Below are 25,036 nucleotides of genomic sequence, written 5' to 3'. Positions count from 1 at the left end.
GCGCACGCTTCCGAAACAAGCGTCCGTGGTTCGATTCCCAGCATTCCACGAAACTTGGCTTTTGTTCCTTTTCTTGTACTTGTCTTGTAACATCTCTGCAGTGGCCATGCATCGTGTTTTATCACACGATCAGGAAAACTGCAGTGTGAGAGAGTCTACTGTAGGCACAAAGAAAAGGCCAAAGTATCCAAAAGAAAATTATGTTTTAATGCCTATATAAGAAGAATATTTGCAGAAAAGTTGTTCATTCTGACTTGCTGCATATCTCTTTCCTATAGCTCTCCATACCTGCGATCTTCCTTCCAATGCTTCCTCGAAGATCTCTTTCACCATCCTGTCTTTATTCATCCTGACAACATGTCCATTACAATTTAATCTTTTTGTTCTAATTACTGAAACTATATCAGGCTATTTAAATTTATTAATAAGTACAGTAACATTCCTTTTAATTCTTCACTGACCATTGTGACGTGTAGGTCCATAACTTTTCATTAAAGTATTTATTTCCCAAGTCATAAACATTTTCTGTATCTTATCTGTAAGAATCCATATCTCTACTTCATAATAACTGCATATATACTGTATATACAGTAGAGCATCGATTATCCGAAACAATTGGGGTCGGGGGTGTTCGGATAACCGATCATTTACGAAAACAAATTGTACCGCTGTCATAGAAGCAGTATGAAACAAAGAAACACTGATATTAAACGCAAAACTATCCATAAAGTATAGGCTATATTTTGTATCATGCGTCTTACAAATAACATAGAAAACTGACTAGCCTAGTTTGACAAGTTCGAACAGCCATTAAAGTAGGCCTACAGTTTAGGAAAATAAGTTTTTTTTTTGTTGCTTCAGAGCTGAGATTTTTTTTTCCGCTAAATCTCGCATACGGCGCTACCGGTAGCGAAACTTCTACATATATGGCGCACGCTCAAATTCAAATTTGCCGACTGGAACGCTTTCGGTTAACCGATGTTTCGGTTGAACGGTATTTGGATAATCAATGCTCTACTGTATAAGATTATATACAGGCCTATAGTTATTATTTATGTATATAATACCCTAACATTTAATATTTCTTGTTATTTTCAGGGTGGAAAATATTGCCCAAGCATGTACAGAGAAGTTTATTACAAAGGTGAGTATATTTTTATAGACCCTTCATAAATATTGAAGTTTGTATTTTAATTGATTTTAATGACATCATGTTGTTAGTAGTGAAGAACCTGTTATTGGGCAGAAAACTATGAATGAATGAATGAGTGTTTGTGTGAATTTTTTCTCAAGCTAACTTTACAGACGCTCACATATTTAGATTTCCTTCACGTATCCCTAACATATCATTAGAATTGACATAAGACAACACACTGAAAACGGATAACATATATGCCATTACTATGGAGTCCACGCAACGTTAAAACTGAATCTATATTTCGATGAGCTCAACTAAACATATCGGGCATAAGTATACAGTATGTCTATACAATTATTAATTAAAATATCACATCTCTAGCATAGTTCACACTATATGAATATTTCGAACTTTTTAGGCCTACGTCAGGAAAGTGCATGATGGGACTATCGTGTTATAAGGCCGATATTACCCCGGAACTCCACAAAAAATATCATCTTGCAACAGACATATTATACACTTTAGGTTCCATCTGTTGCAAACATCATAGTCGTAAAAATAACTATTTTATTTGTGTACTTATTTTACTATCATTATGTTAAAGAAGAGGATACCAACAATGCTCCGTATAATATGCATTATTTTTTGCATATATTCCTATTTCAATTTATACCAACTTGCAATCTAATACGATATAGAGGAATACAAAATATAGCTGTCCGTACGTAGTTGATGAGTTTACAATATAGATGTCCGCGCGTAGTTGATATGTTTACAATATAGCTGTCCGTGCGTAGTTGATTTGTTTACAATATAGCTGTCCGTGCGTAGTTGATGAGTTTACAATATAGATGTCCGCGCGTAGTTGATATGTTTACAATATAGCTGTCCGTGCGTAGTTGATGAGTTTACAATATAGATGTCCGCGCGTAGTTGATATGTTTACAATATAGCTGTCCTTGCGTAGTTGATGTGTTTACGATATAGCTGTTCGTGCGCAGTTTATATGTTTACAATATAGCTGTCCGTGAGTAGGTGATGTGTTTACAATATAGATGTCCCCGCGTAGTTGATATGTTTACGATATAGCTGTTCGTGCGCAGATTATATGTTTACAATATAGCTGTACGTGAGTAGGTGATGTGTTTACAATATAGATGTCCGCGCGTAGTTGATATGTTTACAATATAGCTGTCCTTGCGTAGTTGATATGTTCACAATATAGCTGTCCTTGCGTAGTTGATGTGTTTACGATATAGCTGTTCGTGCGCAGTTTATATGTTTACAATATAGATGTCCGCGCGTAGTTTATATGTTTACAATATAGCTGTCCGCGCGTAGTTTATATGTTTACAATATAGCTGTCCTTGCGTAGTTGATGTGTTTATGATATAGCTGTTCGTGCGCAGTTTATATGTTTACAATATAGATGTCCGCGCGTAGTTTATATGTTTACAATATAGATGTCCGCGCGTAGTTTATATGTTTACAATATAGCTGTCCGTGAGTAGGTGATGTGTTTACAATATAGATGTCCTTGCGTAGTTGATATGTTTACAATATTGCTGTCCTTGCGTAGTTGATATGTTTACAATATAGCTGTCCTTGCGTAGTTGATATGTTTACAATATAGCTGTCCTTGCGTAGTTGATGTGTTTACGATATAGCTGTTCGTGCGCAGTTTATATGTTTACAATATAGCTGTCCGTGAGTAGGTGATGTGTTTACAATATAGATGTCCGCGCGTAGTTGATATGTTTACAATATAGATGTCTGCGCGCAGTTGATATGTTTACAATATAGCTGTCCTTGCGTAGTTGATGTGTTTACGATATAGCTGTTCGTGCGCAGTTTATATGTTTACAATATAGCTGTCCGTGAGTAGGTGATGTGTTTACAATATAGATGTCCCCGCGTAGTTGATATGTTTACGATATAGCTGTTCGTGCGCAGATTATATGTTTACAATATAGCTGTACGTGAGTAGGTGATGTGTTTACAATATAGATGTCCGCGCGTAGTTGATATGTTTACAATATAGATGTCCGCGCGTAGTTGATATGTTTACAATATAGCTGTCCTTGCGTAGTTGATATGTTTACAATATAGCTGTCCTTGCGTAGTTGATGTGTTTACGATATAGCTGTTCGTGCGCAGTTTATATGTTTACAATATAGATGTCCGCGCGTAGTTTATATGTTTACAATATAGCTGTCCGCGCGTAGTTTATATGTTTACAATATAGCTGTCCTTGCGTAGTTGATGTGTTTATGATATAGCTGTTCGTGCGCAGTTTATATGTTTACAATATAGATGTCCGCGCGTAGTTTATATGTTTACAATATAGATGTCCGCGCGTAGTTTATATGTTTACAATATAGCTGTCCGTGAGTAGGTGATGTGTTTACAATATAGATGTCCTTGCGTAGTTGATATGTTTACAATATAGCTGTCCTTGCGTAGTTGATATGTTTACAATATAGCTGTCCTTGCGTAGTTGATATGTTTACAATATAGCTGTCCTTGCGTAGTTGATGTGTTTACGATATAGCTGTTCGTGCGCAGTTTATATGTTTACAATATAGCTGTTCGTGAGTAGGTGATGTGTTTACAATATAGATGTCCGCGCGTAGTTGATATGTTTACAATATAGATGTCTGCGCGCAGTTGATATGTTTACAATATAGCTGTCCTTGCGTAGTTGATGTGTTTACGATATAGCTGTTCGTGCGCAGTTTATATGTTTACAATATAGCTGTCCGTGAGTAGGTGATGTGTTTACAATATAGATGTCCGCGCGTAGTTGATATGTTTACAATATAGATGTCCGCGCGCAGTTGATATGTTTACAATATAGCTGTCCGTGCGTATTTGATATGTTTACAATATAGCTGTCCTTGCGTAGTTGATGTGTTTACGATATAGTTGTTCGCGCGTAGTTGATATGTTTACAATATAGCTGTCCATGTGTAGTTAATATCACTTTACAATATAGCTATCCGCGCGTAGTTGGGATGTTTACAATATAGCTGTCCGCCCAGTTGATAAGATTTTCACCTTTTCACACGTAATCGATACACACCCTTTATTACTACAGAGAAACTCAAACCAACATTCCTGAGAAAATAATCACAGTTAATAATTGATTTATAGTCATTGAAGAGAGCGAGAGATTTTCCATATTTTACCGTAGAAAATGTGAAGTCTACCAATTTAACATCAAAAGCGTTTTACAGCTGTTATTGGGGACATTTCGCAGGAATCTTTGCGAACACGGATACCTGATTTTGCTTTGCGTTCTTCATTGATTTACACAGTGCGATATTTTAGTGGAATTTCATACAGAGATATTACAAAAAGACGTGGTATTTTAAAATGCAAATACCTCTCTGTACATTGCGCTTATGTGAATTATTTGGTGACACGCGTCATAGATTTCACAGTTTTTGTGTGTATAGCGTAAATTTAGCAAGGCATTCAATAACTTTTAATAAACAAAATGGCGCACGCCGTCGAACAAAGGGCCTTTTGTATGAAAATATTTTATCACTCGGGCAGTATTTTCGTGGTACTCCGTGAGTCTGGGAGGAGATACTACTACAATTGACAATATTGAAAGATTGGTGAAGAAATTCGGAGAAACAACAAAAAGTACTGTTGGCAGAGGGAAGTTCATTGGAAAAGATGAAAGGATTGCATGCGTAGAGAAAATGCTTGTTCGTAGTTTTATAAAAACAGATATCTGTCGAAACAACTCTGTTTAAAACAATGATCTACCTCAAAAATGACTTAGGCCCATATTTAATTCTGTAAACATTCAGTTGGTGCAACGACGAAAAATCATAGTGACAATTTCCGAAGCTTCACAGCAGAGACAAAACTCTGACAGACAACTGTGTATTTCATGCAGTACATTAAAATCAAGCATTTCATCTCCCTTTAAACGCAATACGAACATTTTTTAATTGATCAATTTTTCAAACCTATAGGCTGTGCCGAGCAGTAAGTTAATTAGCATTGTATTACTTTTATTATTTGTTTAAAAAATTTCAATATATATTTAAAATTGTTATTGCTTGTTACTTTCACTCTGAATTAGCGCGACCATATCAAATATGCTGTGCTATAGTAACGCCTAATGAATGGTATAATCTCATTTATAAGTTATAAAATGACACGTCACTAACTGGAAAAATTATCTCTCTACCTGCTAACGTCGATAAATCTCATTTTGACCGCAGAATAAAACGCAACAAATTCCATGTTCATTTATAAAACACTTTTCCCCTAAATTTTCATATTTCACTGTGTGAAAATAGTAATATGCGTTACAAGAGCGGTATGTTGAAGTTTTCATGTTCGAGGATAAGTTTGAAAAAGCGAAACGTAGTTGAACTTTTTTAATTTCCGAGAACTGAAAGAAAAAATACCGCTCGTGTATCGTACATTATTTTGTTCGAAGATCATTTATTATATACCTGAAAGAGGAATTTCTAATTAGTTGCAATGAAATCTCCATCTTGGTTTCTGTTAAATGACGGGTTCGAATCCCGGTCGGGGCAAGTTACCTGGTTGAGGTTTTTTTTTCCTGGGTTTTCCCTCAACCCAATACGAGCAAATGCTGGGTAACTATCGGTGTTGGACCCCTGACTCATTTCACCGGCATTATCACCTTCATTTCATTCAGACGATAAATAACCTAGATGTTGATACAGCGTCGTAAAATAACCCAATAAAATAAAAAAGAAAATTCAATGACGGCAAATTTGCAAAACAAAAATATCTATCTTCAACATTGTTGCTTTAAAATGTTTCCTGTGTTTACTATACTCCAGCAGGCCGTGAAATACGTCTGTCTTTTTTTCCCCAGTCTATGATGAGTCTGGAATCTTGTTGATTTTTTCACGGCTTCCTTAATGTTACTTGCATCACGAATGCAGTAACTTTAGTGGAGTTGTAGAGTTTACTTAATTTTTGAAAATATTTAAAAACAATAATTAACAGTACAATTTAAGTGAAATTGCAGTGGTAAGTTTCCAATTTACTAGCCTATATTGAACGTCTCTAAAAATAATGTGTTAAAAGCCTAAAGCAGTAAAATCAATATGTCACTTAAGCGGTAAGAAGAGAGAAATTGTTATGTGTGTTAGGTTGGGAATACTGAATGTGGAATTTTAGACTTTCCGCGGATTGGTTTTGTGCGGAAACCAAGCAAATACGCACGATCTCGCACAAAAGGAAATTGCGTATCGTTGCGTGGATGTTACATTTGTAACTGAAATGTATGTCCATTAAGAAATATGAAGTTGTACCATTTAAGACAACTGAAAATAAATTATGAAACTTTTAATCCTATAACTTGAATGAGGGAAGAGTAATATTAATCATAATGGTAAGGTGTAAATAAGTTTCGAAAAGACAAAGTATATGATTATGTCTCGTGATCAGAATATTGTACGAAATGGAAATATAAAAATTGGAGATTTATCCTTCGAAGAGGTGGAAAAATTCAAATATTTTGGAGCAACAGTAAGAAATTTAAATGACACTCGGGAGGAAATTAAACGCAGAATAAATATGGGAAATCCCTGTTATTATTCGGTTGAGAAGCTTTTATCATCCAGTCTGCTGTCTAAAAATCTGAAAGTTAGAATTTATAAAACAGTTATATTACCGGTTGTTCTTTATGGTTGTGCAACTTGGACTCTCACTTTGAGAGAGGAACATAGGTTAAGGGTGTTTGAGAATAAGGTGCTTAGGAAAATATTTGGGGCTAAACGGGATGAAGTTACAGGAGAATGGAGAAAATTGCACAACACAGAACTGCACGCATTGTATTCTTCACCTGAAAGAAACATTAAATCCAGACGTTTGTAGTACGTATGGGGCAGGGCATGTAGCACGTATGGGCGAATCCAGAAATGCATATGGAGTGTTAGTTGGGAGGCCGGAGAAAAAAAGACCTTTAGGGAGGCCGAGACGTAGATGGGGAGATAATATTAAAATGGATTTGAGGGAGGTGGGATATGATGATAGAGAATGGATTTATATATCTCAGGATAGGGACCAATGACGGGCTTATGTGAGGGCGGCAGTGAACCTCCGGGTTCCTTAAAAGCCAGTAAGTAAGTAAGTAATGATAAGGTGTAGTGGAATATAATAGTTCTGCATTTTATTAAGGACGGCCGACTGAGAGTCACGATAATACGCGCGATCGGTCGCTCGCTTCGCAGGATAGCTGCCGCGTGTCCTGACTCCGCAGAGAGCAAAACACCCAACCGAAGCGTCACGAACGATCTGTCGTCCCGGTCATAAGAGGGTTATCGTAGACTCAAAACTGTCTTCGATCGATGTGTTTACAATATGCGTTACGGAAATTATTAAACTTCATGATGCCCTGTCACTTGGTTAGTGAACCTAGAAAATATACAGCTATCAGATTGAATAAAAAATTGCAATTAAATATTAAAATAATAATAAATTAATAAATCAATAAAATGAACACATCCGACGTAATCTTTTCATTTCTCTCTCTCTGTCACCTATCTCTCTATAGATCTGTTTCTCTCTCCCGGCTTAATCTTTTCTTTTCATCTGTCTCTCTCCATCTATCCCTCTCTTTGCATCTGTCTCTCTCTTTCCAGCTACCTCTCTCTTTGCATCTATCTCTCTCTCCCGAATTAATCTCTTCTTTTCATCTATCTCTCTGCCATCTATCCCTCTCTTTGCATCTGTCTCCCTCTTTCCAGATATCTCTCTCTTTGTATTTGTATCACTCTCCCGACTTAATCTTTTCTTTACATATGACTCTTTGCCACCTATCCCTGTCATTGCATCTGTGTCTTTCTCCCGACTTAATCTTTCCTTTTCATCTATCTGCCATCTCTCTCTCTCTTAGCATCTGTCTCTCTCTTTCCAACTATTCCTCTCTTTGTATCTGTCTCTCTCTTTCCACTTATCCCTCTCTTTGCATCTATCTCTCTCTCTTCTGATGTACGGTTTGCATTTGCATTTCTCTTTCTCTTTCCACCTACCCTTCTCACAGCATCTGTCTCTCTCTTCTGACGTAACCATTTCTTGGAGTCTCTTTTTTTTCCGACTATCATTTTCTTTCCTTCCGTTTCTCTCTTTCCGTCCACCGCTTTCTTTGTATCTGCCTCTTTCTTTGAACTTGTCTCTTTGTATTTGTCTTTGTGAATATTTTTCTACGCCTTTATTTAGTCATAATTTGATCTCGTTTATACCTCTTTCCTTTTACTTTCTTTTTTTTTTATTTTACATATTTTTATATTTCTTCTATAACATGTTTTTCTTTCTATCTTTAACTTTCTTTATGTTATTCATGTTGTTTCTTGTTGCGTTTCTTCAATTTTTACTTGATGTTTCCTCCCTTAGTTTCGTCTTTTCTCTTCCTCCATGTTTCGTTCATTATTCTTTTATATTTCTCATCTTTTTTCTATTTCCGTCGTACTTTATTTTTTCTTCCATTCTTCAATACGTTTCTTTTAACTTCAGTAACACGAAGTTTTGAATGATTAGCTTGACGCTGCGGCCACATTGCGTTCTCTAAGTTAACACCGAAAATATTGCATCTTCCAGAGATAGAACCCGAGCCTCTTCAGTCCAAGGCAGACTACTGTAAGAACTGAAGTACAGTACATCGACAATCAGCAATGACTTAAGTGCATATCTGATGACCGAAGCTTCGACGTCAATTATAGTATACTTTGTGGCTTCCTGTCACTTAAAAATAAAAGCGGACAACCATAGAAGAGTCGAGGTTATTCTGTTCCATAGAATATGCTAGGTTAATTTCGCAAACTGATGAAGAACTCAACTCGCTTTTTTTTTTTTTTTAATGAAACTATCGACTTCTTCCTCGACGCGAGATGCTATTTCCTGTTTGACAGGATACAACAACGCAGACGTTTCTCTCAAAGCTGGAAGCTTGAAAGCTAGTTGCAGCTATAAATGTAAGGAACGCCGTTTTGTTTCCAGTCTGCAGTCAGGAGTAGATTCAGGAATGTCCAAAGTTCTCGGTCCCCTGGCGTCGTCGTTCACGTATCCATACACACCTATAGTTACTAATCTAACTTGCGTTAAATCAATATTTACAGATTTTTCAAGTACAAAAATGATCACGAGCATACGGAGCAGTTGGCAAACTTCACCAAGTATCCCTAATAAAATAATATTCTACAGGATAATACAGGAGGAATAATAAATATTTTAGGTGGTGGTAGCACGGATTTTTCTGACTAAAAATATTCATACGATGAAAGAGTAATGGAACGGAGAAAAATTCTCTCCGGCGCCGGGATTTGAACCCGGGTTTTCAGCTCTACGTGATGATGCTTTATCCACTAAGCCACACCGGATACAACTCCGACGCCGGTTAGAATCGTCTCAGATTAAGCTCCAACTCTTGGGTTCCCTCTAGTGGCCGCCCTCTGCACTACGTCATAGATGTCCCGGCGCCGGAAAGAATTTTTCTCCGTTCCATTACTCTTTCATCGTATGATGACGCAGAATATCTGCATGGAAATATCATATGTACTTCGGTACATTAAAATAATATATATGATATGCGTAAATCACTTCGTGACTTAAGACGGCGCTTATTCCGTCGGATCCCGGCCAAATAGTCACTCATATCGAGTGCACCTCAGCACATGTGTGGACTTCGGTCCTGCGTTCATAGACATCTATGACGTAGTGCAGAGGGCGGCCACTAGAGGGAACCCAAGAGTTGGAGCTTAATCTGAGACGATTCTAACCGGCGTCGGAGTTGTATCCGGTGTGGCTTAGTGGATAAAGCATCAGCACGTAGAGCTGAAAACCCGGGTTCAAATCCCGGCGCCGGAGAGAATTTTTCTCCGTTCCATTGCTCTTTCATCGTATGATGACGCAGAATATCTGCATGGAAATATCATATGTACTTCGGTACATTAAAATAATATATATGATATGCGTAAATCACTTCGTGATTTAAGACGGCGCTTATTTCGTCGGATCCCGGCCAACTAGTCACTCATATCGAGTGCACCTCAGCACATGTGTGGACTTCGGTCCTGCGTTCATAGACATCTATGACGTAGTGCAGAGGGCGGCCACTAGAGGGAACCCAAGAGTTGGAGCTTAATCTGAGACGATTCTAACCGGCGTCGGAGTTGTATCCGGTGTGGCTTAGTGGATAAAGCATCAGCACGTAGAGCTGAAAACCCGGGTTCAAATCCCGGCGCCGGAGAGAATTTTTCTCCGTTCCATTACTCTTTCATCGTATGATGACGCAAAATATCTGCATGGAAATATCATATGTACTTCGGTACATTATAATAATATATATGATATGCGTAAATCACTTCGTGATTTAAGACGGCGCTTATTCCGTCGGATCCCGGCCAACTAGTCACTCATATCGAGTGCACCTCAGCACATGTGTGGACTTCGGTCCTGCGTTCATGGACATCTATGACGTAGTGCAGAGGGCGGCCACTAGAGGGAACCCAAGAGTTGGAGCTTAATCTGAGACGATTCTAACCGGCGTCGGAGTTGTATCCGTTGTGGCTTAGTGGATAAAGCATCAGCACGTAGAGCTGAAAACCCGGGTTCAAATCCCGGCGCCGGAGAGAATTTTTCTCCGTTCCATTACTCTTTCATCGTATGATGACGCAGAATATCTGCATGGAAATATCATATGTACTTCGGTACATTAAAATAATATATAAAAATATTCAGATAAAAATGTGTCCAATTTTCAATGGTTGTCGAGATACAGCTGTTTGAACATTACACATAAAGAATAACAAATGACTACGTACAACAAACAGTACGTATCGCTTTTCTGATACCGTCTGAGGACAGCACTGTTCATAATGTGTCTAGAGAATAGAGAACAACGACCGAGAAAGCAAGACTAACAGCGCCCTCAAAGCCGAAAACCCGCACGACAATGTATGCGTAAAGACTGCTTGTGAGTGTTTTGAAACGTCGAGATTGATCACTCCCGAAGTCCCGAACATTAAGCAGCCTTGAATCGCTATAGTTGTTTATACCTGACTGAACTTTTATCTACTTTGGCAACTGTTATATATGTATAAACAATCAAGTAACCTATTTGAAATATCATCTCTACCGTTCAGTGTATAATAATCTGTTCCCCAGTCTTTATTTAATTACTAGGTCCTTATTAAAAGGCTAGGAATTTTCTTTTCATATGTTTGAGATCAAGTGTGCAATCTCAAGTAAAAACCCAATGCGGATTAGTGGGGAATATATAGCTGTGAACCAACATTTAATAGGTAGACATGACGGGCCTCCCTAGTCGTGTTGTCGGAATGGTGCAGGACACCGCTGAGACAACACAGGAAAGCATATGACAAGGGTCAAACAATCAATCCCTTGGACGAAAGATAAATTTCTTCCATTGGCCGGGATTCGAACCATGCTTGGTTGCGAAGCGAACACGCTATCCACATAGTCACAACAGTAACAAGTAAACTCACTTCTTCCTAAAATAATTTTTATAACCTTTTCTATGAAGCGATTATTTAATAAGGATTGGAAAAACAAGAGGATGCATAATGTGTCTCCAAGGGTAATATTACTTGGTCAGAATAGTCCAAAACGACTCATACCATACCATAATCGGAAGCAAAATTATTAATTTTAAGTTTAATAACGGACATCATTTCACACCCCTGTTTTCAGTGTAATGCAGATATTTAATAAGACTCAGTTTTAAAATAATGAACGCTTTAGACACGTTATCTAAGCTAACAGTTGGCGAAGTTTGACTTCTGCGGAACAGAACAAAGTGGTTTCTGTCTTAATGTGTAAATGACAGGTAACTGTGAGCACAAGAAGCCGTGAAGTATACTATCCACAAAATAAACATTTATAATTCCTCAAACGTATAATTTACCGACAATAAATGAAGTTTTCTGTCTAGTATTTTAATAATGTCACATCACAATAAACGTATCGTTACGAAAACGTCATCGAGATAGCGTAGAATTTATTACAGTCTCGGAACCTTCTGTGTTGTAAATGGGACACATGGATGGATAGGCGGGTGGGTTGGTAAAGCGATGCATTGAACGAATATTCTTAAATAATCGCATGCACACTTATATCTTGGAATAATATTAATCTTCTTTCAAAATAGCCTACTAATAATTAGTCTATAAAATACTGAATATAAAATTGACATAGTGACCACCAATGTGGTCTAGGGACAACGAGTTACACTTGTGATCAGAGGCTCGGGGCGAGTTCGAATCCCACTTGGACCGATTATCTGGCTGGAATTCCTCCGAAGATGTATCCCACTGCAACGTCAAATAATCGAATAGCGAACCTACGATCTCATTTCACTATTACCAATTCCACGATGCTAGATCATCTCATATTTGATATAGCGTCATTAGAAAACCCGATTAAAACATTAGGCCTAGAGTTATATCTATACATTAATTTTGGAATGATGGATGGGTGAGAGTGAAGTGAGGTGGGTGGATGGGTGAGTAAGTGAGTGAGTGAGTGAGGTAGCGATTGAATAGTGAGATTAGTGAGTGAGTTAGCGGTTGAATGAGTGAGTTAGTGAATTAGCGATTGAATGAGTGAGTTAGGGAATGAGATGAGTGAACGAGTGAGTTTAGTGAGTTAGCTATTGAATGAGTGAGTTGAGTTAGGGAGTGGGATGAGTGAATGAGATAAGTGACTTAATGAGTGAGTGATTTAGTGAGTGAATGTGTGTGAGATGAGTGAGTGAGTCAATGAGTGAGTTAGTGAGCAAGGTGAGCAAATTATGGAGTGAGTGAGTAAGTGAGCGAGTGAGTGAGTGAGTGAGTAGAATTGTCAATTTGTGTTTGGTTATAAGGATCGAAGAAAGTATGGATGAAATGAGACACTGAGATCAAAAACGGGCCGAGTCATGCAGAAGTAATTTTGAGAAAAAACACAAAAACTTTACAAACTAAATTGTACTTGCTTTAATCACTTGTTTTTGGCATTTTTACCTAGCACGTAACCACATCTACTTGTCCCACAAGCCGTTAATCGTTTTTTAGAAAAAGAAACAGAGACAACTTCATACATATATAAAAGCCGTTCAGAGCACAAGTGGTGTAAGTCAAAAATGGATATGTGGGTTAAAGTAAACATTCTGTAAAATACAGCGCAAAGTAGCTATTAATATTCAATTTATTTAAACTATTAGTAGTCAGTGGATATCACGAAGGACATATTAACTGCTACTTTGCGCTGTATTTTAGAGAATTTTTATTTTAAACATCAATACCCAATTTTGACTTACACCACTTTTGCTTTGAACGGCTCATATATATATATATATATATATATATACATTTATTAATAAGTAAATTCACCCATGCTTATGTAATTTATTGTAATATTCCTGCTTAGAGTCGACCCGGTTGGCGAGTTGGTATAGCGCTGGCCTTCTATGCCCAAGGTTGCGGGTTCGATCCCGGGCCAGGTCGATGGCATTTATGTGTGCTTAAATGCGACAGGCTCATGTCAGTAGATTTACTGGCATGTAAAAGAACTCCCGCGGGACAAAATTCCGGCACATCCGGCGACGCTGATATAACCTCTGCAGTTGCGAGCGTCGTTAAATAAAACATAACATTTTTTCATACTTAGTCTATGTGTATATATATATATATATATATATATATATATATATATATATATAATGTATGTATGTATTCATTTAAGTATAGCATTCTAATTATTTCTTACTTGCTATAACGAAATAAATATATACAGGATGAAAGTAATATGACTATACAGATTTTAACAGCTTATTCCTTTGATAGAGTACAGTAAAAAATAGTAATGTTCCATTGGTCACAAAAGAATACTTTTCTCAGAAAAACATAGTTTTCCCTTTAATGTTAGCATTCTTCTAATCAATAAGTACTAGCACATGAATCTGTGTTTTAGTCTTATCATTGAAAAAACTGATAAGGAGTGTCTTATCCTTTTGTATTTTTAAGACCTATCATGATTTCCATACATTAGGAAGTCCGGAGACCCTACTGCAGGGTCTAAGGGACGAATGCTGCTATTCAGACCGAGTACGTGTGTGCATTCGTAGGTGAGCCGGGAGTGCGCTGTTGCCTGACTACGAAGATTTTCAACCGAATTTGCTAGTTAATCAGGCACTTAATTTCAAAACGTGTAATAACAGTTTTTATTTAATTTAATCTATTCTATTGTTCTCTGGAATCTGTACAATTATATCACTTCCATCACTTGATGACATCTTATTTGTTATATGTCTCTAATTCTCATTTTTCTCTTCTGTTTCAGCTAACAGTTGGAAGCAGCACTGAATGTCAGCATGTTGTTAGATAAATAAAAAAAAAAAAAGATTCCTCTGTGAAAATAAACTGCTTATTACAAATATATAATGATTCCATATAACATGATAACAATCAAATTAAAAGAACCTACTTTTTTCATTAAACATATCAAGCGTATATATTTAAAACTGCAAAGTGCCAGTGTATTGTAATGGAACTCATAATTATTACCAAGAAACTTCCGTGACGTAGTTTGTGACGTCACAGTTCCTCTATATCTTTATAATAGTGACATCGTGGAATGATAGTGGAATAATAAAAATGAATTTAAAACTTGTTTCCAGAATTTTAGAACAAGTGATAATGTACTAAAATATGACACCAATTATGTCGACAGTCATAGATCGAAAAATCCTACTACTAACAAAATTTAATAATTTCCGTCTGCTGCTGAACTGCAGTTTACCACGGGGGTCCAGAATACAAAAGAATTTTGCAAGAATTATATAGTTTAAATAATGAATTTAACAATTATAATAATAAATTAAGATATATAAAACATTCAATTTCTGAAAAAGATATATAAAGAATATGGAATATTATCAAATTTTATGTTAACAAGAATAGTTCAGAATATTAATTTGTAAAGCATAGATGTTGGTGAAGAATCCCTAAGGAATCTTTTATAACTTCAATAATATTATACTTTGAATGTTATGTTTTGATCTGCTTTCACAGTCTAGAATACTGAATATTAATTCCTTTCTAGTATTTATTCATTAACACCGTTTATATTACAGGTATATAATTGTTGTCAGTAAATGAAACTGAATTACAGGCGTCTCACTGGCAAACTGTCTTCAAATTCTCACAAAGTTGCATCAACATCATCAACTGGCATATGTTAATAATGAAGGAATTATAATTAATTATAATTTTATATATATATAATTATAATTGAATTAATAATTCAAGCCAACGCATTTTGGATACTCAAAATATAGCCTACACTTTATCAAATGATCCAGAATTTCTAAACATATAATTATTTTGCATTCTTACCATTTTCATTCGCATAAATAATATATTTAGTTCATTGTATATTCTGTTAATTTATCGCGTAAATAAAATGTAATTTATATCTCTCCAATTACGTCTCTTTTCTATTCCAATGTTGCATGTGTGTGTTTGTTATAGTTTCTTTCTTTCAGCCCAAAGTTGATTAGAATGTTCTATCTTTATTTGAGAGATGTTCGTATTATTATTAACATCCTGAACTTTTTATTAAATGTGAAATTTCCAAATAAATTAAATAATAAGTATATGCGCTATGGTGGAAGTGAAATGACCTTGTAGATTGAAAGGGAAGATATGCTACACGTAAATGAAGATAGAACCTATGTTACGTTTTGTGATTAAATTCACGGTTAATAAAAAAATTAAGTTTGAAGTTACATCAGTCCGGCAACATCGACGCTAATACACTCTATCAGTGATATAGATGCAAGAGGTCAATGAACTCGGTGAGTTTCGGTAGGTGAGCTGCTATCTGCAAGACGTTGTCACTTGCTTAGTGTAATGGCTTGAATTTAGAGGTTTTTAAATTTAAATTTACACGAAAACCATGAACGCTATTGAAATACATCGGAGGGATAAATTATTTTTTCCTAGATTTCCTATTGATATGGAAAAAAATAACGATCCTACGGGTAATATTTACCAAATGAGAGATTTTTAACCATTTGGGAAAAACATTTTCTTCTGAAAAAACTATGAATTTTCCACCAATATGATATTACAGTTTTTTGTTACATACAACATGAGCTATTCGGTCTGGAAATCTGCAAGGCTTTTTCACTTCCACCCTATATATATTTAACAACTCATTTACTGTCAATTATTTCACCACATTCCATCAACCTTTGCTTTACTTGAAAAAATTTAATTGATTGTAATCTCACTGTACGAGTAACAATATATTTGTTATAATTACCATCAGCCTGAAGTGTTGGGTTCTTCTGTAATCGAAATAAGACCAAAATTGGTTTTCCCATGTCTTATTTTGACATCTGATCTGCTACATTAGTCCAGTTTTATAACATTTTGTAGACAAAATTTAAATATTTCAACTCTAAAGTTTAGTTTTCAGATTCTTTTGTTCAGAGAAATCTATATTTGTTATACATCTTGATTACACAACTTTTAACACTGTATCACTTCGGAATATGTATTATATTACTTTCTTGTGCTAAATTCTATCGTACCTGATTTACATTTTTTGACCTATTATGGGTCATCCTTAGAACTGGTTGTTGTTGGTATTGGTGCCTCTTGTTTTGTTTCCTGTGAGGGCGTGTTTGTGTGGTGTAATGTGGTTTCCTGTGAGGGCGTGTTTGTGTGGTGTAACACACCCTCACAGGAAAGAACAAGAGACACCAAGACTGACAATGACCAGTTCTGAGGATGACCCATAATAGGTCGAAAACATGTAAACCAGGTACGATACAATTTAACACAAGAAAGTCATGTAATAGATATTCTTATATTTGTTATTAATTCATACATAACAGTTATACACTATATTAATATACTGTAATGATCTATATCACTATAAATATCCTACCGGAAACTGGGGTTACTTTGAACACAGAGGAAACTTTGACCATTTTTTCAGAAAATCATATTTAGGTTTCTACATGCTGCATTTGTTATAGATGGAGGTAAATTATCATAAAATCATTCTCATACCAAATTTACCTCCATCTATAACAAGTGCAGCATGTAGAAACCTAAATATGATTTTCTGAAAAAATGGTCAAAGTTTCCTCTGTGTTCAAAGTAACCCCAGTTTACGGTACAGGTTAGTGAAGAGAAATTTCGTAATAAAATTCATATTAATGTCATCTTAGCGACTATAGTGATAAATTTTTAATGAGACTCCTTTCATTTTGGTTATTTTACATGAGAAAATGCATTATAACAAATCTTAAACATACCAGCTGGTTTCCGAACTATGACTGTTGACTATATCATTTGTTCTTCAAGATGAAAATGGAATTCTGCTTTTCAATTTCAAACATTTTAATTAGTGCTCTGATGGAATGAACGTGTTAATGAATCTGAAACAGTGACCTAGTTTCGTGCTCAGGGATATGGGATACAACTTCAGGATTACGGACAAATGTGTGGTTACGTCAGCAACATTTCTGAAAGTTCAGTCTGCTATATTGTGAAGATTGTGTTTAGAATTAAGTACGGACACAACAAATGTCTATCTAACTTACTGAAGTTTATGGGTGAAGTTGTGAGAGAGATTTAAATATGCAGAATTAACAAAAATGGATATAAATTAATTACAAATTGCAAACGTTTACTGTAATGATGTGTAATTTTCAGTACAGTTTAGTCAAGAGAGATTCCACCATAAAAATTATATGGATGGTATCTAAGTGACTGTAGTGACTAAAAGTTTGTTTATACTTTGAAAGATATTAACTTAAGGGAAGTTAAATTGTTAGCTCAATGAATAAAAATGAATTATTGCTCGAGTTGAGTTATATAACAATAATTTATGTAATTTTATTATCGAAGCAACATTACAAAACTTTATTTTATTGTTTAATACGCAATAGAAAGTTTCGAATATTTTTAAAAGACTTTAGTTTACAAACATTATCCAAGGCTTTCTTTTAATTTTTGTCACAATTAAATTTAAATTAAATGAAAAAAAAATGAAATAATAAGAAGTGACAAAGAGGAAAACATACAGATGGTTTCAGAAGTGGTGAAAAAAAATTTAGTGGTGAGAAGTAAAAACGAAAAGAAGCAAAAACGTTCCAGTAAACATTGGCCCGCAAATTAACCGTTTACGAGATAATGCCATTGTTTTGCTGGTTGGAGTCACCAGTGAGCCGAGCACCTGGATATGATAAAGCTTCAACATTCATACTTCGTATGTATGCCACTCTCTTCTCATCTCATTTCCTTGTAAGAGTGGGTCGATATCTAAACAGAGGATATGGTGGACGGTGGATAAGTAGAGGAGGACCTGTACCTATATCACCGGAGTTAAATCGTTTGAATTTTTGTATATGGGGTTTTAGAAAAAGTCTAATTTACCAAACAGGATCAAATAATCCAATTGGATTAAATAGAAATATTGACAAAATTCCGCTTCACCCATATTTCACAATGAAGGACATTGTAGGATTCATAATCCTAATTACATTATTAACAGTTTTACCATTAAAGGAACCTATATTCTAGGACAGCACCACACCTGAAGAATTGTAGCATTGGGTTGTAGGTACCTTCCAGCAAATGAAGAATGACCCAGGGTTGCTCGAGCGCATTCTTGGGTCTTTGCGAAAAAGACTAGACAGATGCATTCAAATACATGGTCAGCATTTTGGACACCTGCCGTAAAATTCTTCAGTTAACATGTTCATACTGTACTGTACCTTGGTGATCAAGTAAAAAAGTTTCTCTTGTGTATGTTCAATTACATTTTCGTGGTGTTGAAGCCAAAATTACGAATTTGTCTCGCGATAGATAAATTAAATAAAATGTCACTGTTTTGATGGAATTAGTATTTAACATTCAGTGAGCTGCAAACACCACAAAATGGCATTGTTTCGTAAACGATTAATTTGCGGACCCATGTTTACTAAAGCTATTTTGTTTCTCTTCGTTTTTACATCTCATCCCTAAATTTTTACCATCACTTTTGAAACACTCTGTATATGAAAAAACAATTTAATATAATCATTAATTGAAATGCATCAATAAATAAATTAAAATGACATAAAATTTCAAAATAAAGCAACTTGAAAGAAATATTTAGCGTCGAATGAATAAAATATGAGGAAACGATAGGTTTTTTAAAAATTATACAAGGAAATTCTCCAAATATGTGTCGAATCTGAATTTGGAAGATAGTAACTTATAGAGTACTTAAAATATCATAATATTATTTGGGAAATTTTAATTTTACATAACTTACACACTCCAAATTATGTACGAAAAGACATATCACTTCTATTCTATAAAGTTTGAGAACAAATTTAGTCACACAGTATAACTTTGAATTTTAAATAATGATATTGAAATTTATTTATGTAGATATATTTCATATTTACACGATAGCAATGAGACTGTTTCCTTCACAGATTCCAGATAAGGATAAAACTGAATATTTTATATACCGGTAGTGTTTAAATGAAGATCAAGTGAAAAATAAACATAACATACAGACATGTATAATATGTTTCAATCTTACATAAAACATCAAAATTATAATTTATATTACGTAAATTTAAATATCAATGCATAATTCATGTTTCGAGGGCTTCCAGGTACAAATTTTGAAATCTATTACAATGTGATATTTCAGTAATTTATTTAATAAATAGACGAAATTTAACATTAAAGAAGTGTCCAAAATTCAGTCACTTGATCTAACACAAATATGTCAGCAGTTTCTAAAAGTTATCAAAATGTAAATAACAATTGTGTATACAAAAATATCTAAAATTGCAAGTTATAACTTTCAACCTATTGTGCTGTAACACCAAATTATTTATCAAACATTTAGCCTTTCATGGAAAGTTTTGGTGTGCTTTTGAATCAGGTTTCCATCGTCCATAATCTTAAAAAATAGACCACAAGAACGAATTCCATAGGAATACCCGCTTATCAATATGCGATATTTTATTCTTTGAAGTGATTGGAATTGAGGTACAAAAATGTGATTTGAAATGAAAAAAATATCTATACATTGTTAATAAATTAGTTTCGAAATAAGAATTATAAAATGCGTGCAAAGCAAAAAGCAAAAATACGAGACCTATAAATACATGGGTGAATGGAATGTGATAAATTAAGAAGACTAAAAATGCAGTGGCTGTGTAAGTGTCAAGATCACTCGACAATGAAAATGAGTGACTGCCATACGCTGAGAAAAACCATGAATACATGGAAAAATTACCAATAAATGAGATAATTACAACTGTTCTTCTTTTAACAAACAAATTATTGGTTCGGTAGTAAAGCATGGTATATATGCATATGGTCCGCACACAATCTGAAATCTACGTTTTGGTACGAATTCCTATCTTTAGTGATTACACATTATTTTGTCCGATGCAGTATGCTACAGTCTCATAAGAATGCTTGTAGTCACCGATATGTAGGACGATCCGAGACAAATCTGTCCTGTCCGAGACAGAATGTACGATGCAGTGTTTATGCCGTACGTTGGTGTACAACATACATATTGGATATTTGTTTATTAACTGGAAATAACTGTTTGAACATCTAACTATTCTAACTTATCGCGGAATCAGAACAGTTTTCCAGACACTGCCTAGTCACTCAGTGAGACGGAGTTTGCATAATTTAATTTATTACAAAAGTGGAATTCATTGAGCAAAAAGAAACGAGACATCGAGAATGTACTTACTATAAAGATCACAAACCCCTTTCTTTCTCTCTTTCTTTCTTTCTTTCTTTCTTTCTTTCTTTCTTTCTTTCTTTCTTTCTTTCTTTCTTTCTTCCTTTCTTTATTCTTTCATTCTTTCTCTCTTTCTTTCCCTCTTTCTCTCACTCTTTCTTTCTTTCTTTCATTTCTTCATTCTTTCTTTCATTGTTTCTTTCATTCTTTCTGTCCACACCTGTGGAGTAACGGTCAGCGCGTCTGGCTACGAAACCAGGTGGCCCGGGTTCGATTCCCGGTCGGGGCAAGTTACCTGGTTGAGGTTTTTTCCGGGGTTTTCCCTCAACCCAATATGAGCAAATGCTGGGTAACTTTCGGTGTTGGACCCCGGACTCATTTCACCGGCATTATCACCTTCATCTCATTCAGACGCTAAATAACCTTAGATGTTGATAAAGCGTCGTAAAATAACCTACTAAAATAAAATTCATTCTTTCTTTCTTTCTTTCTTTCTTTCAGTCCTTCTTTCTTTCTTTCTTTCATTCTTTCTTTCTTTCTTTCTTTCTTTCATTCTTTCATTCATTCATTCTTTCATTCTTTCTTTCTTTCATTCTCTCTTTTTTCTCTCTTTCTTTCTTTCTTTCTTTCTTTCTTTTTCTCTGTCTTTCTTTCTTTCTCTTTTTCTCTCCTTTCTTTCTTTCTCTCTTTCTCTCTTTCTTTCTCTCTTTCTCTCTTTCTTTCTTTCTTTCTTTCTTTCTTTCTTTCTTTCTTTCTTTCTTTCACTATAGAAACTAGACTTTAACAAATTCAAATAGTTATAACTTCAAAACTATTTAAAATGGGACTGTGGGCTTTTCACTGACTCATTTCTCTACTCTGGGGCTACTACCACAAATAATCTATCAGTCTATTTTTAAGACGTACTGTATTTATGTTTCATTTTAGAGCAGTAGTCTGTATATTTCTGTTTAATATTGTGAGGAAAATATAATACACATAAACATTTCAACTAAATTTGGAAACTGCTGATATGTATAAATCTTCAGTAATTTTTCATTTCATTGTCTGTCTATATATATTTTTATGAACAAGTTTTAACTTATGTCTGACAGTCGCTAAATTTTACATTGATTCGAAATGTCATGTGTCTAATCTGCGGAGGAACAGCTCTGAAACTTCTTTTGCTGAATAATCAAATTATGACACAGAATAACTATTTACAATTTTGCATTTTGTTCAACATTTTATGCAATTACTTTTCCACTACCTTATATTAAATGCATTTTAATTGTATATAAGCCCATAAAATTGTATAATATTACATTTTATTTCGAATACGGTATATATTTGCATTGAATTTTCATGACGAAACCATGTGCTTCATTCTGCAGCTATTACTAGTACTGTACTAAGAAAAAAATATTCAAGAAATACACTAAATACGAAGCTATGTTTCGTTCGATTTCAATTTATAACCTAATCACAATTTTGATTATGTACATAAAATATTCTAAGATATTCAAAGGTAATAACCAGTTCTGTTACAACAAATTCTAAAATAATTAAATTCTTATTGGCTTTATAAGAAAACTGTGAATGGTAAAATATATAAAATTATATAGGTACATTAACATTTCAAATACCTACAACATGAATTACATATCATATTTTGCAACATAATAAATTTGTTTCTTAAGGTATATAACCGATACTGTGATGGTCAAATGCTAATGTCACACATATCATGACATACTTGTATTTTCAGAAGTAGATTTTTGCGTATGCTACCGTGCCCTGAAAATGTTAAGATTTAGGACACAGTGAACTACCCAAAAGGCTACTTCTGAACACATTCACGGAAACGCCTAAAACATATGTGGTACATAATTATACCTGTATTATTATTTGATAACAGTTATCTGTCAATGATATTGTTTTGCCATAAATATGTGATACATTACATAAAAATATGTTGATCAGTAACATGTATGATATTTATTAATATGGTTGTATTTTCTATATAATAAAATTCACAAACAGTTTCAGTGGAAATATGTTCAGAAAATTTAAATTTTATGCTCAATTTCTGAATTGATAACTTAATTTAGTGTGAAAAACTTTTCAGTTTTATATCCTATAAGTTATAGCAAGGGCAACTTAAACATTATTTTATTCTTGTTTTTAGCACAATCTCAAAACCTTCCATGCATTTTGACAATATTAGAGAGAAGTAAATGAATGAACGACAAAAAATCTATATCGAATAACCATATCTGTAATAGAAAACCGATTCATAAGAGCATAACTGTTTCTCAAGATAGGAATTCTGATGTGAAGTTCACAATATAATCTTGACATTACTATGAAACTATTGTCAGATCATTTTCATTACGCAACGTATAAATAAAATGTTAATCAGGATGAATTTTGAAGGTCATATCTGATATTTAGTTCCAAATAAGTTGAATTGATTTGAAAGAATATTTATTTATTATGTAATATTTCAGTCTACAACTGATGAACTTATTATGAAATGGAGAATTAAAATTCTATCATTTCATCATACATAGTGTTTCCACAAATATTTTCGATCTATTATAAAATCATCTTCTTTATCTCATAATAAGTTGATCAGTTGTAGACTGAAATATTACATAATAAATAAATACTTAATTTACATCAATTTTCAATTTATATAAACTTTTTTCATATCATATATTTTACAATATCTACAAATGTTACATAAATTTGTTCATACTTCTCTATTACTAATTTTATACAGGGTGTTAAAAATAACGTTTACAACGTTTCAAGGGTAATAAAAGAGGTAAAAAGAAATTTCTTTTGTAAGTGACAAAACTTTGGCAGATGCGCCGTTTATTGTGTACGTAAGTGTTAGTATAATCCATAAAGAACAAGAGCAATTGTCGTTTTAGATGTGGTGTTCAAACTGCCGTTCATTGAAGGCATTGCACAAACTGGAGTGTCTGCAACGTTCAAAAAGGCCAACATTGTCTCTAATAACATGTGCAGCTTCAACAACGCGAGCAACTAAGTCTTTTGCCGTATCGATCGGTGTCTCATACACAAAACATTTCACGTCTCCCCACAAAAAGAAATCCAGTGGGGGTAGGTCCGGTGATCGAGGTGGCCACGGTACCGGCCCACCCCTGCCAATCCAGCGATCGGGGAATGTAGCATTTAGGTGGTTCCTGATACGACGATCAAAGTGTGGAGGGGGACCGTCATGCTGAAACCATATTCGTTCTCTGATGTTGAATGGGATATTTTCTAAAAGTTTTGGTAGGACGTCGCGTTGAAAACAAAATAATTATCACCATGGAGACTGTTAGGCAACAGTAAAGGCCCTACAAGGTGGTCGTGCACAAACAAAACTAACCAGTGTATGTTGTGACGGAAGTCAAGTCATCTATTCCTTCAGGCCATCTAGCGGCAAAACGGCGCATCTGCTAAAGTTGTTCGTTTTTACCTCCTCTATCATCCCTGAAACGTTGTAAACGTTATTTTTAACACCCTGTATAAAAATTTATATCCATAGTGTGAGAAAGCAGTTACGTACTGAAAATATCTTCCATTATAATTCAATTCACAACTCAATTTCATTTTATACAAACATCCGCGGTATATCAATTACAGAAATAAAGATACAAAGTTAACAATTACGTCACTACTTACTGACGGAATTACGAAACATAAATGAATGAGATGCAAAAAATGATTTATAATAATCATATCTGTAACAAAGAAAAAACATATCATATTTTACAATCTGAAAGATAAACCAAATATCGCTGTAGACTGCGCTACTGCTTTGCATATAAGTGAAGTACTAATTAATAAGTGTGTATAAAGATATTGTTATAATGGGTCCTATTATAATATGAAATGATGATATTGTACTGTCTCTGTAGTGTTTAAATGGAACTTGTGTGCCGAGGTAGAATGATTGCTTCTTGTAAAGACATTACGCTTAGTTATGTATGTAAATCAATGAAAAATAATCAGTCTCCCTATCGCTTGTTAATAATTCTTATTTGGAATAATTTTCTTCTATCGCATAGAAAGGAAGAATAACGAAAGTCACATAAATGGAATGAAAATATTCAGCAACAA

At 34.6% G+C, this 25,036-nt stretch overlaps 1 protein-coding gene across 1 annotated transcript in view; it reads left to right on the top strand.

Moving 5' to 3' along the window:
* Nucleotides 1–14,975, top strand: part of CARPB (Carbonic anhydrase-related protein B) — a 757,151-nt gene extending 742,176 nt beyond the window's left edge. Inside the window, exons 9-10 of the mRNA XM_069834212.1 lie at nucleotides 1,099–1,144; nucleotides 14,477–14,975. Coding sequence (XP_069690313.1) covers nucleotides 1,099–1,144; nucleotides 14,477–14,499 — 69 coding nt within the window. The 3' untranslated portion in view covers nucleotides 14,500–14,975. The remainder of the gene's footprint in view (nucleotides 1–1,098; nucleotides 1,145–14,476) is intronic.
* The last annotated feature ends 10,061 nt before the right edge of the window (nucleotides 14,976–25,036 follow it).

This window comes from Periplaneta americana, chromosome 9 (genome assembly GCF_040183065.1).
Source record: "Periplaneta americana isolate PAMFEO1 chromosome 9, P.americana_PAMFEO1_priV1, whole genome shotgun sequence".
NCBI lineage: Eukaryota > Metazoa > Arthropoda > Insecta > Blattodea > Blattidae > Periplaneta > Periplaneta americana.
The sequence above is the reverse complement of the archived record's forward strand: the minus strand, read 5'-3'. Positions and strand labels throughout refer to the sequence as shown.